Source organism: Schistocerca serialis, chromosome 2 (genome assembly GCF_023864345.2).
Source record: "Schistocerca serialis cubense isolate TAMUIC-IGC-003099 chromosome 2, iqSchSeri2.2, whole genome shotgun sequence".
NCBI lineage: Eukaryota > Metazoa > Arthropoda > Insecta > Orthoptera > Acrididae > Schistocerca > Schistocerca serialis.
In genome coordinates this window covers 420759536-420784197 of record NC_064639.1, presented here as the reverse complement: position 1 = coordinate 420784197, position 24662 = coordinate 420759536, and the positions used below count along the sequence as shown (strand labels likewise).

Genomic DNA, 24662 nt, shown 5'->3' with positions numbered 1-24662 from the left:
CTCTCACCGAGATGGTCGGGAGGAGGTTGTCCAAGCAGTTGGGAGCGGTTTTACTGCCTGGAGCTTGTTTACTTGGAGGGATGACCAAGCATCCCACCACAACGACACAAGCCTCTTACATACATCCCCATGAACGTCGGATGACGGGACACAATGGGAGGCTGGCCGAGGCAGGAGGACTGCAGCCTTGGCTGCAGCATCTGCAGCCTCATTCACAGGCACTCCTACATGCCCAGGAACCCACAGAAAGCTGACAGAACCACCATTATCAGGGAAAGAATGGAGGGACTGCTGTATCCGTTGAACCAAGGGATGGACCGGATAGGGAGCTCCAAGGCTCTGAAGAGCACTGAGTGAGTCAGAGCAGAGTACATACGATGAATGGTGGTGGCGGCAGGCATACTGAATGGCCTGATGGAGAGCAAAAACCTCGGCCGTAAAGCTGGAACATTGGTCGGGGAGCCGGTATTTAAAGGTGGCGGCCCAACAACAAAGGCACAGCCGACACCATCGTCAGTTTTGGAGCCATCGGTGTAAATAAAGGTGTGACCGGCAAGTCGAGCACGAAGTTCGACAAACCGTGAGCAATACACTGCAGCCGGAGTACCCTCCTTCGGGAGTGAGCTGAGGTCGAGATAAATATGAACCGGAGCCTGGAGCCAAGGTGGTGTCGGGCTCTCACCCTCTCTGAAGGTGGTAGGGAGGGCAAAATCCAATTGCCGAAGCAGGCGACGGAAGCGGACTCCGGGAGGCAGCAGGGCAGACACATACAACCTATACTGACGGTCGAGAGAATCTGCGACGAAGGACTGGTAAGAGGGGTGGTCGGGCATAGACAACAGCTGGCAGGCATACCGACACAGCAGTACGTCGCGCCGGTAGGTCAATGGTAATTCGGCAGCTTCAGCATAAGGACTCTCCACAGGACTAGTGTAGAAGGCTCTGGTCGCAAGACGTATCCCCCGATGGTGGATGGAGTTGAGCCGGCGTAAGAGGGATAGCCGAGCGAACGAGTAGACGAAGCTCCCATAATCCAGCTTCGATCGGACAATGGACTGATACAAGCAAAGCAGGACAGTGCAATCCGCTCCCCAAGAAGAACCACTAAGAACTCTGAGGACATTAAAGGAACGTGTACAACGGGCCGCCAAATAAGAGACACGCGGAGACCAACTCAGTTTCCTGTCCAACGTGAGCCCTAGAAACTTAGTTGTTTCCACGAATGGGAGAACAACGGGACCGAGATGTAAGGATGGCGGAAGGAACGCTTTATAGCGCCAAAAGTTGATACAAACCGTCTTCTCTTCAGAGAACCGGAAGCCATTTGTCACGCTCCATGAGTAGAGGCTGTCTAGACAACCCTGAAGGCAGCGCTCCAGGAGGCATGTTCTCTGGGCACTGCAGTAGATCACGAAGTCATCGACAAAGAGAGAGCCTGAGACATTAGGTGGAATACAATCCATAATTGGATTGTTTGCGATGGCAAAAAGAGCTACGCTCAAGATGGAGCCCTGAGGCACTCCGTTCTCCTGGAGGAAGACGTCGGACAATACGGAACCGACACGTACCCTAAACTTTCGATCCGTTAAAAAGGAATCAATAAAAAGGGGCAGGCGACCGCGTAGGCCCCACCTGTGCATAGTGCGGAGGATACCTCCTCTCCAACAGGTATCATAAGCCTTCTCCAAGTCGAAGAACACGGCTACCGTTTGGCGCCTTCGCAAAAAGTTGTTCATGATGAATGTCGACAAGGTCACAGGGTGGTCAACAGTGGAGTGGCGGCGACGAAAGCCGCATTGGACATTAGTAAGTAGTCGTCGAGATTCAAGAATCCAGACTAACTGGGCATTAACCATGCGCTTCATCACCTTACAGACACAGCTTGTAAGAGAAATGGGGCGGTAACTAGAAGGAAGGTGTCTATCCTTCCCGGGTTTGGGTATAGGAACAACGACGGCGTCACGCCAACGCATGGGGACCCGACCTTCGGTCCAGACGCGATTGTAGGTACGAAGAAGGAAGCTTTTGCCCGCCGGAGAAAGGTGTGCCAGCATCTGAACGTGAATGGCATCTGGCCCCGGAGCAGAGGATCGGGACAGTGCAAGCGCACGTTCAAGTTCCTGCATAGTAAAGGGGGCATTATAAGTTTCCAGATTCAGCGAGTGGAAGGAAGGTCGCCGAGCCTCTTCTGCCTCTTTCCTGGGAAGGAAGGCAGGGTGGTAATGGGTGGAGCTTGAAACCTCTGCGAAAAAGCGGCCAAAGGCGTTGGAGACAGCTACAGGATCAACAAGGACCTCATTACCTGAGGTCAGGCCAGGTACCGAGGAGTGGGCCTTAATGCCCGACAGCCGGCGCAGGCCACCCCAAACGACAGAAGAGGGAGTAAAACTGTTAAAGGAGCTGGTGAAAGAGGCCCAACAAGCTTTTTTGCTGTCTTTGATGACTCTACGGCATTGCGCTCTGAGTCGTTTGTATTCAATACAATTCGCCAACGTAGGATGGCGGCGAAAGGTGCGTAAAGCACATCGTCGAGCACGGATAGCGTCCCTACAAGCCTCTGTCCACCAGGGGACGGAAACGCGACGTGAAGAAGAGGTAGTACGAGGAATGGAACGTTCGGCAGCATTGATGATAACAGCCGTGAGGTATTCGACCTGACTGTCTCAACTGAGAAAATCGTGGTCCGGAAAGGTCGCCAGGGAGGAGTAAAGTCCCCAGTCAGCTTTCGATATGTTCCAGCTCGAAGGATGTGGGGATGGGGTGTGGTGCAGGAGACGAACGACACAGGGGAAATGGTCGCTCGAATAGGTGTCAGAAAGGGCATACCACTCGAACCGACGGGCAAGAGTGGTAGAACAGATCGAGAGGTCCAAGTGGGAGTAGGTATGAGTAGAGTCCGAGAGGAAAGTCGGGGTGCCGGTATTGAGGCAGACAAGATTGAGATGGTTGAAGACATCCGCCAAGAGTGAGCCTCTTTGACAGGATGCAGGAGAGCCCCAAAGGGGATGATGGGCATTGAAGTCGCCCAACAATAAAAACGGTGGGGGAAGCTGAACGATCAGGTGCTTCATGTCAGCCCGACTAACAGCAGATGACGTAGTGTAGATGGTACAAACTGAAAAAGTAAAAGCAAAAAGAGTAATACGGACAGCTATTGCTTGGAGTGGGGTGGTCAATGGGATGGGATGGTAATAGACATCGTCCCGAACGAGCAACATGACCCCACCATGAGCTGGGATACCGTCCACAGGGGTGAGGTCATACCGCTCCGAGGTATAGTGGGTAAAGGCAATACGGTCAGTCGGGCACAACTTGGTTTCCTGGAGACCAAGGACGAGCGGACAGTGCAGGCGGAGGAGCAGTTGTAATTCCTCCCGATTAGATCGAATACCTCTTATGTTCCAATGTAACAAGGCCATCGCTAGTCAAAAAGTTGGGGGAACGAGACGGGGGAAGAGCTGGTCACCTCGACGGCCGCGGAGAGCCAGGTTGCGAGGGAACAACGCTACAACCGGCGGGAGGCGGATCCGGTTCCATCGAGTCGTCGCCAGCTGTGGCCGCTGTCCCTGGTTGTGTAGGAGGGGCAGCATCATTTGCCGACGAGAGGCCAGCTGAGCGCCTGGCAGCAGAGCATCCCGGCGAAACTGAGGACGGCCAGGAGCAGCGACTCACGGATGGAGCGTCAGACGAAACGCGCCGGGGTGGAAAGAGGGTAGAGACTTCTTCTTGGAGGCCTTCTTGGAAGGCCGAGGAGGCACAGGGATGGTGGGCTGGACCCGAAGAAGGTCCTCACGCGCGGGGTCCGTTTTGGAACGCCGGACCTCGGAAGCTGGGGTCCGGAACATTTCCCCGATGGACGCCTGAGAAGAGGATCGCTAGGCGGCGGGGGGGGGGGGAGGAGGAGGAAGTGTGGCCCCTGGGGCAGAGGGGGTGGGGGCCACGGGGGAGGAGGATTCAGAAGGGAGGGATTTGGGAGGCGGAGGCAGAGCCCCCTGATGGGCGGAGGGGGGACAGGATAGGGGTGAGGATACCGCGGAAGGAGTGGACACAACTGAGGCAAACGAAGTGCACGCCACGGCGCTCCAGGTTGGCCCTGAGCTCCTCATCAGATTGTAGCAGGAGGTCACGATGAAAAATAACCCCCTGCGTCCTTTTTAGTGCCAGATGTGAGACAATGGATACTGGGATGTCCTCTAGGCGGTCGCACGCCTGGAGCGCCGCCGACTGTGTGGCAGAGGTGGTCTTTATAAGAACGGACCCCGAACCCATCTTACTGAGAGCCTCGATTTCCCCAAAGATGTCCTCAATGTGCTGAACAAAGAACATGGTCTTGGAGGTGGCGAACATCCCCCCATCGGTTCGAGAACAGACCAAATAGCGGGGGAAGTACTTCGCCCCAAGCCGGCGGGCCTGTCCCTCCTCCCATGGAGTGGCTAAGGGGGAAAGGGCAGGAGAACCAGAACTAGAAACGGTACCTTTTCTTTTGAAAGACTCGGCCGCAGAGCGACCTGATACGTGTTGATGTTTCATCTGCGAAACGTCCGCCCCGATACCACCCACTCCGACCAGGGGCTCTCCCCACGGGCGCCACCCAGCCGCAGCAAGGGCCACCTGGCAGGATGACTGTTGCCGGGAGTCCTGATGCCCCAAGGAAACGGGCATCTATTCCTTGGCCGACGTGGGGAGGGTGCAGCTCAGGTATCGGCAGTACGATCCCTGTGTTGTCAGGGGGCTACAACCTAGAGGGTACATGACGACCCCACCACAACGGGCTGGCTACCGTGCTGGATTTCTGGTGCCATGGAAAGTCCATCATGATCGCTGGTGCAGATGGGGATGCACTATGGGCGTAACTTGGACAACCCATCAGGCGTTTAGGCCCAATTTGAGGAATAGTGGGTATGGTTACAACGCCGGTGCAATGCTGAGTGCCAAGGTCTTAGTGCACTTAGGACCAGTGGTACACCACGTAAGGTGTCCCTCCCCAAAAGGCTCGTACTTCTGTAGAATTTTGAAAAATGGAGGTCAAACCCCAAGGGGGACCATCACATAGAAGGCCGAAAAGGTTGAAACTCCTTTTAGTCGCCTCTTACGACAGGCAGGAATACCTCGGGCCTATTCTTACCCCGGACCCGCAGGGGGGGCCCCTAGAACGATGATCGTAATTACTGCCCGATTAATCTTCTGTTTAAGGTACTCCTAGCTTGAATTTTTAATTTGCAGTGTGAGACTTATTAAGCCCCAACACCAAAGTCAATTTTAAACCTTGTAAGCAGTGTTTTAGCTCATCGCTTTGTGTTAAGCTCGTAAGCTAAGTAATGTTTCTACTGATTTCACATCAGAAATTCGTTGAAACTCGAGCGTCATGACTTTCCAGAGGAGCCTCGTAAAGAAGTGTGGCTATACACATACGTTACCGCTCCTTAACAGATTAACAAAGCAATTACTTATTCTTCACTACAAAAATTCACTCATGACATTTCCAAATTGGAAATAAGGTGTCCAAATCTTCAAATGTACAAACCAAATCTCATAAAAATCAACAGCTGGACTACTAGTGTCATTTTCGTGAGAAGAGAAACAGCACATGCCGCGGGGGAGGGGGGGGGGAGGGGGACCACGGTATACGTAGGTTCTGCTCATTTTTCTTTGAATATTTCATTTTTCGTGTCAAGGGAATGGATCGATTTATTCATAATAGCACGGCAAACCCACTATGTAGACGACTGTTTACGCACGAGCATCATTGTTGGAAAATGCCACTTGTGGCAGCTGCTTGCTCGACTTCGTCAAAACTACGTACAGTACTTTTTTCTAATATTGAATTTAGGCACTGATGGATTATTAATGCAATTTAAGTGTAAAAACAAGAATGCAATATAGAGATTTAAATCATTAGAAACGACGTCTACGAATGACAATTACGATATTACTTTGAACACCACATGACGCTCTCACTGTTCCCTTTTGTGATGTAAGACCTGTCGTGGCAAGCAAGGAATCACTCCTAAACATTACGCTGTAAGCAGGGTCTTGTTTAGGATCTAGATACCCCTGTGCTGAACTCGTGGTGCCTGCTCCGCCACAGGGAATTGTGATAAACCAAAAAAATTACAGTTATAGATTTACTTTGCTGTTATTCTCTCGTAATGGCGAGTACAGCCGTCATAATTATGTAGTAGGGATGTTTATAAATTTTTTGTTTTTGCAGAATTAAAAATATTGTTGTACACAAATTGCGGCTGGGCGGGCTGTTCTCTCACTGTTCTTTAAACAGTCAGTCCACCTACCTAGGTAGGTTTCAGGTTGTCTGCCCATTCACAGTGCGCTGGTAGATACTGATTTATCCGAGAAAAGCAGCGTTAACAAAAATTCGACTAATACCTACAACGCAATTCTAATCCATGGGCAGTAGCCGAAAGTTAAACTATCGAGCGTTCGGGATTCTTGCAAGACTCGTTTGAAAAACTATCTTAAATGTATGTTGGTTTACTGTCTTTAAAACACGGAAAATGGCTATCAAATGCGTATTTAATATCCCGACGTCAATTATGCAATGTTACTGTGTTACAAGTTCACATCTGAAATATTTAGTCCGACTCGGTATTTTGAACGTCCTAAACAGCCACTGACCCACGACTGCTTACGATTTAACACATTCAATCATTCAGTAGACTTCTTGTAAAGAAGTGATGGCCATAATGTCTAGTAATCTCTGCGAAACACGCAACGCGGAGTTATGTAAGGCATGAAATGTTCACATGTGAATATTTTCTAGAATAAAAAAAGATTCATAGTATACTCAATACTGTAGTCGCGTCTCTTCAACGACACGAGAACTGATCAAACGTGGGAATCTACTCTTTTTGATACAAATTTGATCAGCGCGGTTTACCAGACGACGGCGCCCGAGCGGCTATCCCGTCTCAGAGCTGAGGCACAAAGCCCTACAAAAGCCCAAAGCAGCCAATCAGGTCATTTAGAGCACTTCTATATTCGTGGTATTTGTGATGTCTACAAGTTTACCGCTAATAATTTAGACTAGAATCTTAATTCCGAAGCTATATAAAATTTAATGAAAAAATTTATTCCTTTTCAGAAAATTATTAATAAATTTAATACTCAACGCTCCTTCTGGCTGCCTTTTACAAAATCAAGCTCACTGACAAACGTCAGAAATTTCCTATTGCACAATAACCGTCTGATTCATACATTTACTTAGTTTTAATAAAATATCACATTCTTACTTTACGTAAGTCATCCGTTCTCTCTCTCTCTCTCTCTCTCTCTCTCTCTCTCTCTCTCTCTCTATCTATCTATCTATCTATCTATCTATCTATCTATCTATCTATCTACACACACACACACACACACACACACACACACACACACACACACACACACACACACACACACACACACACACACACAAATAAGTTTCCAAAGTACTTTTAATCATGTCAGAAATGTGGCAAAGAAACTAAAGAAAATTAGATTATATGAACCTATGCTCTTGGTTGTAGTTTCAGCTGATGTTACAGATGAATACATTACAGACCCTAATTCAATGTAATGCCAATGCCAGCACGGTTACGTGTTTTAGATAAATTGTACCCACGAAAGTACTGGAGTTATTGGTTTGATATTTTAACAGTATGGTTGTGTTATCCTTAGAGTTTGGTATACTAAGTATGAGAAAGACAGACAATATTTAATAGTAATTTTTCAGATCTGTAGAGAGTACGTGCAACGTATTCCACGCAGCGTCAGGCAATCACTCGGCTCGCTCGGCCCAGCAGCCAGCATCAGCTGTGCCAGCCTGAGAATCAAAATCTACTCTCCTGGCACCACAGCAAGCTACGCTTTCAATATAAGCTAATTCGTAATAATTTGCTACGTTGCAAAGAGGTTTATTTTCTTAACGCATTTGTTTATTTGACAATTTCCTGCTAAAGCGCGCATGGTGACCATATGAAACTGAAATGACATCAAAAGTCAGGAGGATATAGGATATAGGTCTTAAGACATCTTTTGTAGTTGCGAAATAGCTCGTAAACCCCAGAGTTATGTGAAAGTGGTTTCCTCAGCTCCAAGTGTTCAGGAATCATGTCTGGGGACATTGAGTGAAAGGTTTTGTGGGTCCTGGTCTGGATGAAATTAACTACGGAACGAATCTGCTTCCTGCGAAATTAACTCACTCCATAAAGCTGGAATCCTGTTTACTCCTGTTTTCCAGGTCTTAGCGATTTCGCTAAATGAATTACCAAACGTTTCACCGGGCGCCATCTGTAATTTATTTGATGCGAGGGAGCATGTCGTTTGGTATGTGAATGCTGACAGTTCTTATCAGCTGCCCACTGCAAAATTCAGCAGAACAAGCCCATCCAAAATAATTGCGAATACGTGTTTTACGGTTGACAGAGCCTGTATCACTCAAGTAAGACAAATGCATTTTAAAATTATAATGTTTTTTGATATTGTAGCCTAGGCTGCGGCCCTAGCTGTAACACATTAAAGATTAACATCCCTGAAGGACAATGAGGTAACACAATGAACAGCCTAGTGCAGAATGCTGATTGCGTTTGAGAAGCAGAGGCAACAAATCGAAGATTTTTCGCTTCAAAGATCATGAATTTCGGCCTGATGAGAGAGCCTGCCTGCTACTGCCGTAGAAGTAAGAGTAGGGACGGAAAGGCCTCCTTGTGAGAAAGGGGTCTAAATCCAGCTACAAGGAAAAATGATATCCTAATCTTCTATTACAGGGAATAGTGCCAACTTTATTTGAGAGAAATATTTAATTCTTCTCTGAGTATTCTAACCAGAAGGATATTCTTTTGCGTTTTGGGCTTACATGGACAAATATAAAAAAATCTGAAGTGTCTCCTGTTGAATTGTGGGAATTCTGTCTCCTGTCATGAAAAGAGTACGTTTTCAGTTTTGTGCAACTGGTATGAGCAAGAAAAACTGGTGATTAGCTGTATACAATACCTGCAGACAATGGGTCTGCGTGGTGCAACAGAGGTGCTTACCAAAAATTCTGCGTGACCCCCACGTCTAGAACACAATCGGTAATTAGAGAAGTAATCTAACTGGGACCAAATTCATAGTCTTACTTTTGGCATCTCTTATCCCCGAATGGCCTGTGATTTCTCATTTTCAGAACCACGTTTTTATTTTATGTTTTCAGACAGCTCACGAATCTTTTTCCTTAGGGCCTCAGCTGAACATTGTTGTACCGACGATATACCTTGCAAACTCTAAATTATTTTAGCCCAATCATTTTTATGTATTGTGATTACTGAGAAACTGTCAAGTACGATGCAGTTTTTGGCCGTCTGGAAAGGGAGCACTGAAACAGTCCGGCTTCACACAATGGATGAAGCTGCAGTAACAGGAGGTGCTGACGGCGTTTGGTCAGACAGACCAGGTCCAGCGGGTGGCCACCACACTGCGCGCCCTTGATTGCCGCTCCACTACTATTGTCTCATCTAAACGTTATCCCTCCTCCCTCCTCCCTGTTCCCTATTCCCTCCCCCCCCTCTCCTTTTTGACTCGTTCGATTGCCACTTCAAATTTCAGATGTTCACAGGCTGAGAGGGCATATGATATTCGAGCGATTACAAGGCTATCAGATTTGCAAAGAATTTGACAGTACGAGTGACGTTTCACCTTCTCCGGCCCGGCGGGGTGCGCTACTCGGTTGGGAAGGGTTTTACAAAGCAACTTAATCTTCTCCTGAGGTAAACTGGCCTACAACTTATACAACTGGTCCATGGTATCCTGGATACTGCCACTGGGACAGTTTACTTCCGATATGGTACCTCCATTTTACGGCACAGACATATGGGTATCTTTCTAGCTATAAATGTATCTCAACATCACGCGAACATTGCTCGTTTGAAAAAATGGCACCACAATACTGTCGCATGAGAGGTAATACATGAAGACGTAGGATGTCCGTGGCGGACTGCTATGCTGTTAGAATTTCCTCAATCTCTACCAGCCGTGACCTGAAGTCATACCCGACGTCTCCCCACACCATGTGTGTCTCCATAATACTAGAAGAACGAGACCTCACCCCTGGTCACCACCGTATCTGCCGACGACGTTCAGTGGCGGTGCAAGACGAAGTCATCACTGAACAGAATGCGATACCATTCATTAGTAGTCCATGCTTCCCAGTCAGAGCACCATTCCGAACTCAGCCATTTGTGTTCTGGTGTTAGGGGCAACCTACATACGGGATGGTAATTCCTTATCCGGTTGCTGCTAGTCTCCCACCAAAGTTGCAGGCTGGCACAGAACTTCGCGGGTAGTCTTACTTGTTCTCAAATGGCAGGCGAAGGAGTGTAATTTGTGCACAGAACGGCAATTTGCCTTTGTCACCGCAATTCGTGGTCGACCGGAACCTTGACGAGTATGCCTACCCTGACGTTCCCATGCAGTCCAACATCAGGCAACTGTCACATCCGAGTGCCCACAGATCTGAATTCTACAATATTTGACCAGCTGGCCAAATGCCGACACACCTTTCCAATAGTCAGATGCTGATATCACTGCCTCACTAGTATGCGACATCCTCGTGAACTTCACAGTTATCATTCAACACTCCTTATATACTCTACAACGTCTGGCAACAACACTAAATGCTGAAAGATGCACACTGCTGGTCATTGTGTCAGAAAATTGTAATTAATGATTTACATATGACGCGCAGCGAATAAAATAAATTTGGGGCTGATTACACTATGACAAGACAACTAGAAATTCATTTTTCACAAATAATTTTTCCATGAAAAATCTGGACGCCATAGACATATGTAAGACTGAATATGATACTCACAAGCAATAAAACTTTCAGACAATGTGGAAGGAAACCACTGTTCCGACCAACTATTCAGGCTTGGCTTAAGTCATTTGCGGAAAGGCTGTACATAGAGCTCAGTGGTACACACCAATCCTACGAGAGGCTGCCACCACATTGGCGTAACCACAGGCCAGGCACCTTTTCCTTTCTCAGCAGCCGCCCCCAGATGGTGCTTACGAATCGAGACTACCTCCTGCTTCCAACCCACGTCCACCAGGGCGTTGTATTCCTCCGGAAGTAAAGTTGCCAGTCGCCAGAGAGCGCTGTAAACCGCACACTACACTCCTGGAAATGGAAAAAAGAACACATTGACACCGGTGTGTCAGACCCACCATACTTGCTCCGGACACTGCGAGAGGGCTGTACAAGCAATGATCACACGCACGGCACAGCGGACACACCAGGAACCGCGGTGTTGGCCGTCGAATGGCGCTAGCTGCGCAGCATTTGTGCACCGCCGCCGTCAGTGTCAGCCAGTTTGCCGTGGCATACGGAGCTCCATCGCAGTCTTTAACACTGGTAGCATGCCGCGACAGCGTGGACGTGAACCGTATGTGCAGTTGACGGACTTTGAGCGAGGGCGTATAGTGGGCATGCGGGAGGCCGGGTGGACGTACCGCCGAATTGCTCAACACGTGGGGCGTGAGGTCTCCACAGTACATCGATGTTGTCGCCAGTGGTCGGCGGAAGGTACACGTGCCCGTCGACTTGGGACCGGACCGCAGCGACGCACGGATGCACGCCAAGACCGTAGGATCCTACGCAGTGCCGTAGGGGACCGCACCGCCACTTCCCAGCAAATTAGGGACACTGTTGCTCCTGGGGTATCGGCGAGGACCATTCGCAACCGTCTCCATGAAGCTGGGCTACGGTCCCGCACACCGTTAGGCCGTCTTCCGCTCACGCCCCAACATCGTGCAGCCCGCTCCAGTGGTGTCGCGACAGGCGTGAATGGAGGGACGAATGGAGACGTGTCGTCTTCAGCGATGAGAGTCGCTTCTGCCTTGGTGCCAATGATGGTCGTATGCGTGTTTGGCGCCGTGCAGGTGAGCGCCACAATCAGGACTGCATACGACCGAGGCACACAGGGCCAACACCCGGCATCATGGTGTGGGGAGCGATCTCCCACACTGGCCGTACACCACTGGTGATCGTCGAGGGGACACTGAATAGTGCACGGTACATCCAAACCGTCATCGAACCCATCGTTCTACCATTCCTAGACCGGCAAGGGAACTTGCTGTTCCAACAGGACAATGCACGTCCGCATGTATCCCGTGCCACCCAACGTGCTCTAGAAGGTGTAAGTCAACTACCCTGGCCAGCAAGATCTCCGGATCTGTCCCCCATTGAGCATGTTTGGGACTGGATGAAGCGTCGTCTCACGCGGTCTGCACGTCCAGCACGAACGCTGGTCCAACTGAGGCGCCAGGTGGAAATGGCATGGCAAGCCGTTCCGCAGGACTACATCCAGCATCTCTACGATCGTCTCCATGGGAGAATAGCAGCCTGCATTGCTGCGAAAGGTGGATATACACTGTACTAGTGCCGACATTGTGCATGCTCTGTTGCCTGTGTCTATGTGCCTGTGGTTCTGTCAGTGTGATCATGTGATGTATCTGACCCCAGGAATGTGTCAATAAAGTTTCCCCTTCCTGGGACAATGAATTCACGGTGTTCTTATTTCAATTTCCAGGAGTGTACTTTCCTTCAGCCTAGTACTCTGTCAGAGACCCACCAAGGAGCACAGAAGATACGCCACCAACACTCAGCTTCTGCAGTGGCAGGCAGTTCATACCGTTCCTGCAGGTCCTTTTAGATGACTCCAGTTCTGATATAGCAGGCGCTATTTACAGATCAGCAGGGGCCGTTCACTGTCTCCGTAATATTTTCAGTCTGAGACGGTCATGGACTGTCTAAACAAAGTCTTAACATTGTATTAGGTATACGTAGAGTTGTAAATCTGCCTCAGGGCACCATTAGTAAGCGTAGACCACAACAGTTTTCCTAGGAGCCTTTATCAGTTAAGACAGTAGCCACGTTACCTGTACTTTAGGAGTATTGCATACCTATCGGGCGTTACCTCATTTCGGTCGCTCTGTTTAAGTATGCTGTCTTGCTACAGTCCCCTAGAAACCGGAAGTGGCGAACCCGCTAAAAACTGATGGAGTATATATAAGGGCCGCGTAACCCACGAAACATTTTTGTTTACATAGTTATCCTCCTATCACTTAAGAATGAACAGTATCTATATCAAAATTGAAATTGCCAATGTATGGTTCAGCTTTTTTCTAAAACTTTTGATCTGTACCGTGAAACAGAGGGATGTTCTACACAATTACAGATCATCATGTAGCGATAGAAAAAACAATTCCTCAAAAAAGAAAATGAAAAAACACATCGCTACGGTATTCGTCGAGCTTATGTGAAACATGTTTGTTGTTCATAAACAACTTTCGCACCTATTGGTAACAGGAAACTTATCTTTGACGAAGAGGAACGTTCTATGGAGTACAAAATAAGTTACATACATTGAAGCGCCAAAGAAACTAATATAGGCATGCGTATTCCAATGCAGAGAGACGTAAACAGGTAGAATACAGCGCTACGGTCGGCAACGCCTATGCAAGACAAATGTCTGGCGCAATTGTTAGATCGGTTACTGGTACTACAACGGCAGGTTATTAAGATTTGAGTTCGAACGTGGTGTTATCGGCGCACGAACGATGGGACACAGCACCTCCGAGGTACCGATGAAGTGTGGATTTTCTCGTACTACCATTTCACGATTGTACTTTAATATCAGAAATCCGGTAAAACATCAAATCTCCGACACTGTTGCGGACGGAAAAAGATTCTGCAAGAATGGGACCAACGATGACCGAAGAGAATCGTTCACCGTGACAGAAGTACTACCGCTCCGCTAATTGCTGCAGATATCTATGCTAGGCCATCAACAAATGTCAGCATGCGAACCATTCAAAGAAACATCTTCGATATGGACTTTCGGAACCGAAGGCCTACTTGTGTACTTTACCTGCACTACAGAAGCCTTACACCTCACCTGGTATCGTCAACACCGACGTTGGGCTGTTGACGCCTAGAAACATGTTGCCTGGTCGGACGAGTCTCGTTTCAAATTGTATCGAGCGGATGGACGTGTACGGGTATGGAGATAACCTCTTGAGTCTATATACCCTGCATGTGAGCAGGGGACTGTTGAAGCTAGTGGAGGCTCTAATGGCATGGGCCGTGTGCAGTTGGAGTGATTTGGACCCCTGAAACGCCTAGATACGGCTCTGACAGGTAGGACATCTTAAGCATTCTGTCTGGTCACCTGCATCCATTCATGTCCATTGTGCATTCTGAATGACTTGAGCAATACCAGCAAGACAATACAACACCCCACGCGTCCAGAATTGCTACAGAGTGGCTCCAGGAACACTCTTCTGAGTGTAAACACTCTTCTGAGTGTAAACACTCTTCTGAGTGTAAACACTCTTCTGAGTGTAAACACTCTTCTGAGTGTAAACACTCTTCTGAGTGTAAACACTCTTCTGAGTGTAAACACTCTTCTGAGTGTAAACACTCTTCTGAGTGTAAACACTCTTCTGAGTGTAAACACTCTTCTGAGTGTAAACACTCTTCTGAGTGTAAACACTTCCGCTGGCCACCAATCTCCCCAGACATGAACATTACTAAGCATATCTGGGATACCATGCAACGCACTGTTCAGAATTATCTCGACCCTCTTCGTACTCTTACGGATTTATGGACAGCCCTGCAGGATTCATGGTGTCAGTTTCCCGCAGCACTACTTCAGACATTAGTCGAGTCCATGCCGCGTCGTGTTGCGGCACTTCTGTGTGCTCGCGGGAGCCATACACGATACTAGGCATGTGTACCAGTTTCTTTGGCTCTCAAGTGTAGATTTTAATGTTTGTGGATGTAAACTGTACTTCCATGAAAATAACTGCTTTCTCTCCATAAATGGGTAAAAGTTACGCGATCGATTAATTTTATTGCTTACAAACTACAATTTATATTTTGTAACGATATTATATACACAATGGTCGTCGGTTCCTAGCATCTCTTTCACACATTCATTTGTGTTTCCCTACCAATGGTACCAATACTGCCGGTAATGCTGTCATTTACGTACTGTACCAGAACAACTAAACCGTAGTCTTGATAGAGCGGAACTGTAAGTGTAGATCAAGCGGCACGCATCATCCTTACCGAAGTTTTACTTAACTGTGTATCATCACTATTAATAAATATTGCTTCTTATTGTCTTGCCTGATATGTTCTAGTGCCTCCCTGTCCAGCCAGCTGTTTCAGCAAGTCTACTGTCAACAGGAACCCCATCGGTTCCTAAATGTAATTTTTTGTGTGGAAAGTTTTCAGATAAACTGAATGGACGATGTGGTCCTCACCCCAGTAGGTCCCTTCCTACGGAGCACTATAAAAATAAAGTGTACCGAATCGAAGCTACATACCTACAGGGTCTTAAACATACGCAAAGCGTTTGAACATGTCACCGTGTTCTTGGAGCGCCCGTGGAGAGAAAACCCATACCGCCTCGACATTGTCCTTGCCACTGTGGTTGCACTCATTGACCTGTATGAGTGAGGAACCCAAACCGTGACTACTCAGATTGGAAAGTTATAACCTAGTATAGTTTTAAAATAATTAAATCTGAAGTTACGAACAATTTATGGAGATCCTGTCGCCCTCGAGAAGTCGCAGACACCTGCGAATTGTTGCGATTGGTGATCTGAAAATTACATTACATCAACGTCATATGAAACCTTTCTCGTGCAGTAAAGGAATGCTGTTCACATACAATTTCCGTACCGTTAGAGATATTAATGATATTTATATTTGTGAAATCAACGTGTTGAAGCAAGGCTTCTAAACCAGACAGTTTTTGTCTGAAACTTTGCGGAAAATAACTGAATTAGTTCGGTTACTAGCCACAATTTAACACATTCTCCGAGCAGAGAAATACTGCCACCAGCATAGCTTACGATATTTAATAAACAGGTAAAAATGGCCTATATACTTGTCCTACCGTATAGCACACGCAACCTCTAATACTTGTTTGAATCTAGATTCTAGAACATATTCCGATTTAAAATTATGGCTTACAGTTAACAGACAAACTTCCTCCACGGATATAAAATGAATAAGATCATATGAAACAATTCACACTTGTTACACGTGATAGCCTGTGAATGAACAATGAAGTGGATTTGATTGTGTTCGGCCTTGAAAAAGCTTTTGGTTCACTGTCATACATGCGCCTACTGACGAAAATACGATCGTGTTAGGTATCTAGACTGATCTGTGACTAGAATGAAGATCCCATTTGATAAATGACTTCTGATGTACGTCTGGAAAGTCTGATAGAGCCACATCTGTTCATATTTGTATAACTTAGTAACGTCAGTTGCAATATTAAACTTCTCACGATTAAGAAATGTTACTTATTAAAAACGTCGTACACATTGTCTTATAATGTGACATCAATATGACGCGAAGATTAGTACCTACCTTAAAACGTGAGGACGTGTAAAGTTGCCCTCACTAACAGTAAAAATGTAGCAACTTCGAGCCTACAGTTCATGAGGAGAGAAAGGAATGAGGCATTACCACATTGCTTCAGTCGTGGATAAAACGACAGGCCTATGTTGATTGGTGGAAAAGTGGAGATAATGGTTTTCAAGGGGAGGAATCTAGGAAGTTCGAAACCAAAGAATGAGAAAATTTTAGATCAAGTATTCCACTTCAATTATCTAGGTTGTGATACTGGTTTTAACTGTGACAAAGACATTGAGAAGAAGGTTAATAAATATGAACAAAGAGAGGAGGATGAAATGATCGGATCATATACATTCACCTGTGTTAAAACATACTGGGGCTCGTGCAAGCCCCATCTATTTTTTGTACTATGGCTTCCAGAACGCTCATTGATATATTCTTATTGGGATCAGATGGCGGAATTTAGTACATATTCCGCTCTTTCCTTCACCTTATCCATCACAGTGAATAACAGAACACAGAAGTCGTTTGCTACAGACTGATTCATGATCTGTTATCACTTAGTGACGGTAGAAGATTATAGAATCGTCGAGAAAACAATACAGCTAAGCATGCTTTGTTTTTCTGGATTTATGCTTGGCTGCATAAAAATAAGGTCGAGTTTTGTGCACGCTCCGTAGCTGTAGATACGACGCCAAAACCAGGCGGCGCGTGCGACCTCTGCGACGTATGCTGGATGCTGGACTGGCGACACGCTTGAAGCGAGCGGAGTGGCGGCCGGGCCGATAACCCTGCAGCCATCAGCGCAGCCGCTGATCCGTGCTGCCGGCGCCGGCGCCAGTCTGCTTCCCTTTAAACGTGCCTCGTCTGCCCAGTTCTGCAAACTCCGACCCGTTAACCCAACTGACAACGCCTTCTTTAGGATTCCTGCTTCACTCGGAGCGATACACTTTAAATTAATGCGTCCCTCCAGACCCCAATTAATGACTAATCACAACTTGGAGGTCACTTATGAAGCGACACGGAGTAATGATTTCTTTTTGTATGATTAAACGTCCAGCAGACGTGTCCTCAGACATGGGTTAACAGCTACTTTAAAGAGAACAATCGTACAATTATACTGTGGTCTTCTACTTTATACTCTGCGCCAGATTCATTATCTCTGATTACCTACTACCCCATCCCCCTTATCAATTAGTAGCGTATAAACGTTTGCCTGATATTACAGCTTTACCGCTCGTTTTTTGTGTCATTGCCAAACTGGTATTAGGTGCTTAAACAAGTTTCCCTCCAATTTTCAGCCTTTTGCCAAATTTTCTGCATTATTTGCCAGCCTTTGTTCGAATACCTCTTGCTCTCGATCCATCCACTATTTTAGAAACAATTGTAGGTCCACATTTTATGTTACCAGTTTTTTCTTCGATTTCCCCATGTCCAAGTCCTTTCTGTGTAGTGTTGTGCTCCGAGCATACAATTTCAGAAAGTTCTTCCTCAAGCTTATGTCTATGTTATCCGAAAAATCTCATTTCATCATGGTCATTCAACTCTTGATTTTGTCTTTCAGGAAAATTTGGATGTGACAACTGCACCATCAGAGCAACCAGCATCAAGTTTCGTGGTCAGATATACTGATTACTACTTACCAGGCACCCTTAGTGCAGTTTCGTGTACGCTTTGGATAATGTATGCTTACTCGCTTGCTCCATAACGAGTTCAGCCATGGATTTTGGCAAGATTTTCCATTAGCTTGGCAACTATCTTCGGTTGCGGAAATGAAACTGATTCTCCTTAGGACACGAATGTGCATTAGTATACTATGTTCTACCAATTCTTGTCATTCATATTATTGTGTAGTCACCAAAGGCCTGAACTTTTATTAATTATGGAATCATCTTTCAACGTCGATGCAAAAGTGCGAACTTTTATTCGTGCTTATTTATTGTAGGGAGAACAATTGTTGCTGCTGTGAATGAGACGATATGGAGCAAGTATTACTACGGGACCAACCAGACGCAAACAGCTAAGCTACGGCAGCAGTATCAAGAACGAATGTGAGGAGTTCTCGAATTTGGCGCAGTCAAATTACAATTGGAAAATGTATGATAGTACGTGAAAGCTTGATACTTTATTATGTAAATGTGCAAATATCACATGTTATGAATCAAATCATTTGTTATGAATTTGCTCTCCGCCAGTTATAAGAATGCTGCACGTATGCTATTCTCATACCTCTTTAATTTCAGGAAGCGTGTGAGATAGACGCAAGCAAGTTTAATTCACGTGGAGCTACAGGGAGTGATGACTTTTCTCCAGACAAAGTCTGCAAACGACATTCAGCGCAGATGTTACAAACACTATGTAGGGTAAGTGTCGTTCCTCCAACACGGTCTGAACCTGGGTGACTCGATTTGAGACTGTAGATTTTTACTGTTTAGTCTCTCAGCGGGAGGCCCACATCTACACATCCGGCAACAAAATAACGATGTCTAGTATTCTCCAAAAAGATAGCTGAGATACTAGACATCACCCAGAAGTGTATTTCTATCCTTATTAAAAATATCAGACGTGAAGCCCTCAGTGAACTAGCTGCCAAATAGTTTTAGTTATTAAACAAGGCCTAGTTGAGTCATCCACAGTTTTGTCCCATTTTGCCACTACAGAGGAATTTCTCGCTAGGTTAGTGACAGAGCAGGACGTAGTTTCGTAGTTGTGACACAGGAACCAAGAGCAAGAAAATAATCACAGTGAGTACCTACACTCTAATAATAAACTTCGCATCCAAATATGTCAGAAAATCGTGGCATCCGTTTTATGGGGTGAATATTGTAGTCTGTTCTAGGACTGCGTAGTTCAGTCTGCGGTTTTACCTTAGAGTACTGCACCAATCTCGTTACCCCCCTGAAAGAGACAAAACGAAATGAGCTAGAAAGCCGACCAAATCGAACCTTTTGTTGCAGGACAACGCACCTTTGCATTCATTGGAATGATGTGACTGCAAAATGGATGCACAGCGTTCCCAGTTAGTCGACCACTTCATCCCCCTAATTCGTCTGATCCGGCCTCTTCCGACGCACCTATTTCCAAACCAGAAAAAACACCCGAGGATGGTCATTTGGTGACTTTGCCGACAAACATGCTACTGATGAGCTGGCATGACCGTCACATGATTTTATTTGAATGAATTCGGAGAACTAAAAATTTAAAAGCTCATTTGTCGTGATATGGGGTGGGTATAGGGCACAATATGTTTAATAAATATGTCTGAACTACTGCTTGGAAATGCATAAACTTTTCTATCCTCCATCCCTTTTTAAGGTTTACAGTAGCAGCATAATCAACGACAGCAGAAGTATTGTGATTTGCAGCAGAACACTACACAATTACTGCGGCAGTAATGGCAATCACAGCCAGGTAACGACACCCTAGCGGTGCTATTACACGTATTTCTGCGTCGCTCGTGCACTTCCTCAGCTTCTACAGAAAGACCGCAGCATGTACGGTACAATGTCGTCAACAGTAGCAATCATACTTTCAATGTTTAGAGACAAATCAGTGCAATGATGGCAGTTATGTCAAAAATTATAGCTGAAGTAAACCAGGCAACATGGCCGCAGTTTAAGGGTTCCTTGGAACCTGAGACCAGTTCCATTGAGCCATAAACACATTGGCCACATACCACCGCGCTCAATAAGCTGATAATGAAAATGACAATAGCAACGTTTACATTTACATACAGAGGCATCACCAATTAACAACGACACTTGCAAAGTGATTCAACTGCTTTGCAACCAAAACAGTTACAGTAATCAATGGATTCTGCTAAAGAACTAAGCCAGTTTATAACACGAGAAAGTTATCCGGAATGTAACTACCTCCTACTGTCGCTGCTAACGTTTTCCACTTGGGCGCCTTTACTTCCTATGTATTGTAACTTAAAGTTAAAAAGGGAATACTTATGTTCTGCGAAATGCTGTTTATTGGATCACGAACCGGGTTTCCTCTTCTCAGGCCACTGCCAGGTGAAAAATGTCGCAACCACAGATAAAAACCGAGCGAGGTGGCTCAGTGGTTATGACACTGGAATCTCATTCGGGAGGACGACGGTTCAAACCCGCGCCCAGCCATACTGATTTAGGTATTGCGTGATTTCCCTAAATCGCTTCAGGCAAATACCGGGACGATTCCTTTGAAAGGGCACTGTCGACTTCCACCCCATCCTTTTCTAATCCGATGGAACCGATGACCTAGCTGTTTGGTCCCCTCCCCGAAACAACCAACCACACATAAAATGACGTGCGATTTACATGTATTACTGAAGCAGGTACATGAAATGAAGAAATACAGAATAAACGGAAAATATTTTTATGTTGTATTTATGTCATTCCATTTAACAAGAAAATTGGTAAATTATCATTCAATAATGAAGAAAATAAGAATTTCTCGATTTACTGCAGTCAACCAGAAAGTTTTGCTCCATAAGTGAGACCAGAAAGTAAGTATTGCGTGACGGAAATGCTCATGTGTGGACAAGGTGGTGGTTAATATCTCAGATGTGTTACGTAGTCTTGATTATGCTACATTAGGAATGGCCATACGCTTGACAAGGTAAATTCTTGACCTACTGTTGTATTTATGATTTTTTCTCTACGCGCAGAACTATAATTTAACTTTGAAGTTAAACTTTGCAGCATCGTTGTGTAAAATGCAAGTCTGAAGAATTTGAAGGAATCAGTCACATCAGGTGTCGCGTACCTAGTAATGCAAGCTCTGTTCAAGGTATAGTGGTTGCATTTATGAGAAATAAACTAGACATATTTGCACAAATTGGAGTATAAGAACTTTGCGAAACGACAGACTGTCAGTTGTCCTCCAGACGTACAGAGTGGCAGTCTCAAGAGCAGAGGGCCGTCGCCATCCAACTGCTCCCTGGAGCATTGAGCGGACGCAGCGGATATTATCTCAGGCGTCGTCAGCGATCTCAAGACGGCGCTACACACTCACGCAACCTTCGGCGCAGCATAACTTCTCGAATGGCTTCGCTATCCGTTTGTGGTATTTATTCAGAGACCACAACATTTTTTTGATGCTACATTTCACATTTAAGGGACAACTACAGCTTCATGCGCTGCAGCAGACAAAGCTACAGTATAATTGAGCAGCCAGCAATCTGAAAGGCTGCTACGATAATTGGTACATTTTTGTTTGTCTATTCACATACAGTACTAGCATACAAAATAAAAGTGCAACACTGTCATCACAATTTTCTTACACGTTGCTTTATGTTGGTATGTCATACCGTGGCTAATTTTAAACATCGAGCATTCCGACATGGATAAATAGATTGCACATGGGTTAGTCAGTCTTAAAATACATGGAGGTATAGTGTGCTCTTCACAGATAAACAGCCAGCAGCACTGGGTGCAAATGAAGTAAACCTATTGTCAAAGACCCCGAAAAGTATTTCAGCGGTTTCTTCTTAGCACGATGCATTCCTATATGAATACAGGAATGCCACCAAATATTACGGACACATCGAACACGATGGAGAAATGCACTCTTTGGCCTCATATATATAGGGAAATCATGCATGTGAAACCTAAATTGTGAGCAGTAAAATTTATCATCTTTGCGAAGACATTCTAGTTGCCTCAGAGCAATAAGTATAACAACCATTTGTTTACTGTTATAGGGCACACTTATTCGACAGTACACAAATCTGAAGGTTGAGACAATCCATCTCCATGGTGAAAAATTCAGTACTGGACGTTTTTAGCACTAATAACCATCTTCAGCTTATAGGACAACGACTGCTGCAATAATGCCCGCTCTATTTAACTTCATGTTTTGCTTCAGTGTGTAAGAAACATGAACAATGTAAGCCTTCTGACGTTAGATACACCAAAGGGACATGCAACATCAATGAGATGCAGTATCTGACAAAGTGCCGACAATCTGCTCAGCCCAGAAGCTTGTAATGCACCGACCATACGCTACAGACACAGAACTGTCCCATAACATTTCGACAGATTACAGATAAACAAAAGGCAACGTCAGTGCAGTGATTAAATCACAAAACAGGTTCTAAAAATCAGGCATTTTCCAACCACTTTTCCATGCTACACATAGCTCTCATAATAGCCAATACTTCCCACCAGCTCGATAAGTGTTCGTTAAATTACGTTCTTTTACACATACTCAGGTTTTCGTTGTTACACCTACAAATTTCTAAAGGTACTTTATCTTGTGTACAATTACAATTCGAGCAGTGTGGGCCAAATACTACGAAGTGCATTACAGGCGGATTAAATCTAGAAGGATATCTTGTGCCTGAAACGGACGACAAAGCTAACTGAATATTAGCCGCTCACAGCAGCAGTTCAACTTTGTGACGGCGGGTTCTTTCTGAGTGACATGAGTAACATACGCTGTGCTGAAGAGCAGTATTTAATATAGCGTGCTCACAACGATTAGAAATACTGCATTTGGGTCTCGGAGATAAAATAAATTCGAGGGTGTTAGAATCAGTGCTATTCCAATTTGTGTCAGAACTAATTGTGGTTATGCCATTATGCATCTTCTGCGAAGAGTGTGTTTTTGATTCTCAAACTTACGAGATTTAATCTTATCCAACATTAAAAGTGCGTCGAATGGGTACCCTTGCCTTTGTTTACGATTGTGAAGGGAGGTTGTGAGTCTTGACTGTCTAGCTCGTTCGCTAAGAGCAGTACCCGATGAAGGCAAGCGTCCTGTTTGGGTTGGAATGCGCGTGTACTACACATTCGTCGAGAAACGGCACACTGTCTTCTAAAAAGTGAAGAATTTGTCTCTAATGGCAATTGCGACCTGATCGTGTAATTGACGCGCTGTGTACTGGTCTGGGTGACGGAGGTGAGTCAATCAGGATCGACTCTCCATTTCAAACCAACTATCACTTGTCTGGTACATTGGCCAACATGGAGGTGGATGCTTGGTGGTTTTACTCTCTTGTTTAGGAATATTACGAACTTTTCCGAGTCTAGAAATGAACGCAAGCAATTTAAATACTATTTACGCAAGGCAAAGCTTAGATGATTCAGAAACAAGCGGCACACCACCACTTCCTAAGGGAAGCTGACGCATTTGGTGACAGGAAAGACATCCTTTACGTCTTTAAAACAATGTGTGTCAAACCTTAGTCGATTTATCAGAGAATTCTGCAGTATACGGGATAAACTAAGCAGGAAACAAAAGAAAAGACTTTTTACTAGGTCAACCACCGAATTACAGGTTTTGGGTCTTCAAACCAAAAATTTTCTATCGTAATAACACTTTTTTCCGTTTTATATGGCTCGGACAGGAAAAACAAAATTGGAATTTGTTGGTTTCAAAAGCTTTCTAAGGAAGCTAATTGAACGACTTCCTTTTAGAACCTGATTAAAGACAACTTATTGAACCCAAAATGCTGCTGTTTTTTGCAAGGAAACGTTCTGTCCATTCCAGGAGCTGTTTTTAGTACAGGTTTTCTATCGGTCAGCAACGGAACTTCATTTACGTCAACTAAAATTTCAACGCGCAGCTCGTCTGTTTCTCAACAGTTAACACTTTAAGCAACAACTGGTTATGTGTTACCGATCACCAGACACACTGTAATGAAGAATGTTCCCACACAAGTTGTATTTGGCTAGAAGCTTCCTGAAGCCATTTCGTACGAACTAGAACGGGTATGTGGTCGGGAAATACCATTTAGTGAACAGTAGGGCACTCACCTCGTGCGGGTAGAAGGGAGCCTGGAGCGAGACGCAAATGGCGTTGCAGAAGTCTGCGATGCCGATGACGATGAGCGTGAGCCACTGCCGCCTGGAGAAGTTGGAGGGTAGCGGGAAGAGCCCGCTGTCCAGGAGGTCTGGCATGCTGGAGGAGAGGACTGCGCGGTGTCTTCTGCGACCAGCGCTGGCTGCTAGCTGCCCGCAGCCACCACTGCGGTCCGCGCTGAGCATGCTGGGACGGCCACGCCTCCCCTGCGCTCGGCAGGCCTCGTCGCGTTTACATAGGCGCTTATCAACAGTAGGCCCACAGATCATCTGGCTGCCCGCACTGCTTTCAACACAGACGGCTTTTTTTTTTTTCGGCCGCGGGGGCTACCTAATACACATAGCCCCATTTTGGGAGAATCCAATGTCAGGAAGATACCGTTAAGCTGTTCTCTGTAATTTCTTCTTTGCTGTGTAAACGGTGGCTCGGTTAACTATTCAAATAGTTCCCTTAAATGAAG

At 45.8% G+C, this 24662-nt stretch overlaps 1 protein-coding gene across 1 annotated transcript in view; it reads right to left on the bottom strand.

Annotated features, from left to right (window-relative positions):
* LOC126457278 (MFS-type transporter SLC18B1-like) overlaps positions 1 to 24402 on the bottom strand; it is a 79422-nt gene extending 55020 nt beyond the window's left edge. Inside the window, exon 1 of the mRNA XM_050093443.1 lies at positions 24157 to 24402. Within this exon, the coding sequence (XP_049949400.1) occupies positions 24157 to 24387 (231 nt within the window). The 5' untranslated portion in view covers positions 24388 to 24402. The remainder of the gene's footprint in view (positions 1 to 24156) is intronic.
* Positions 24403 to 24662: the final 260 nt, after the last annotated feature.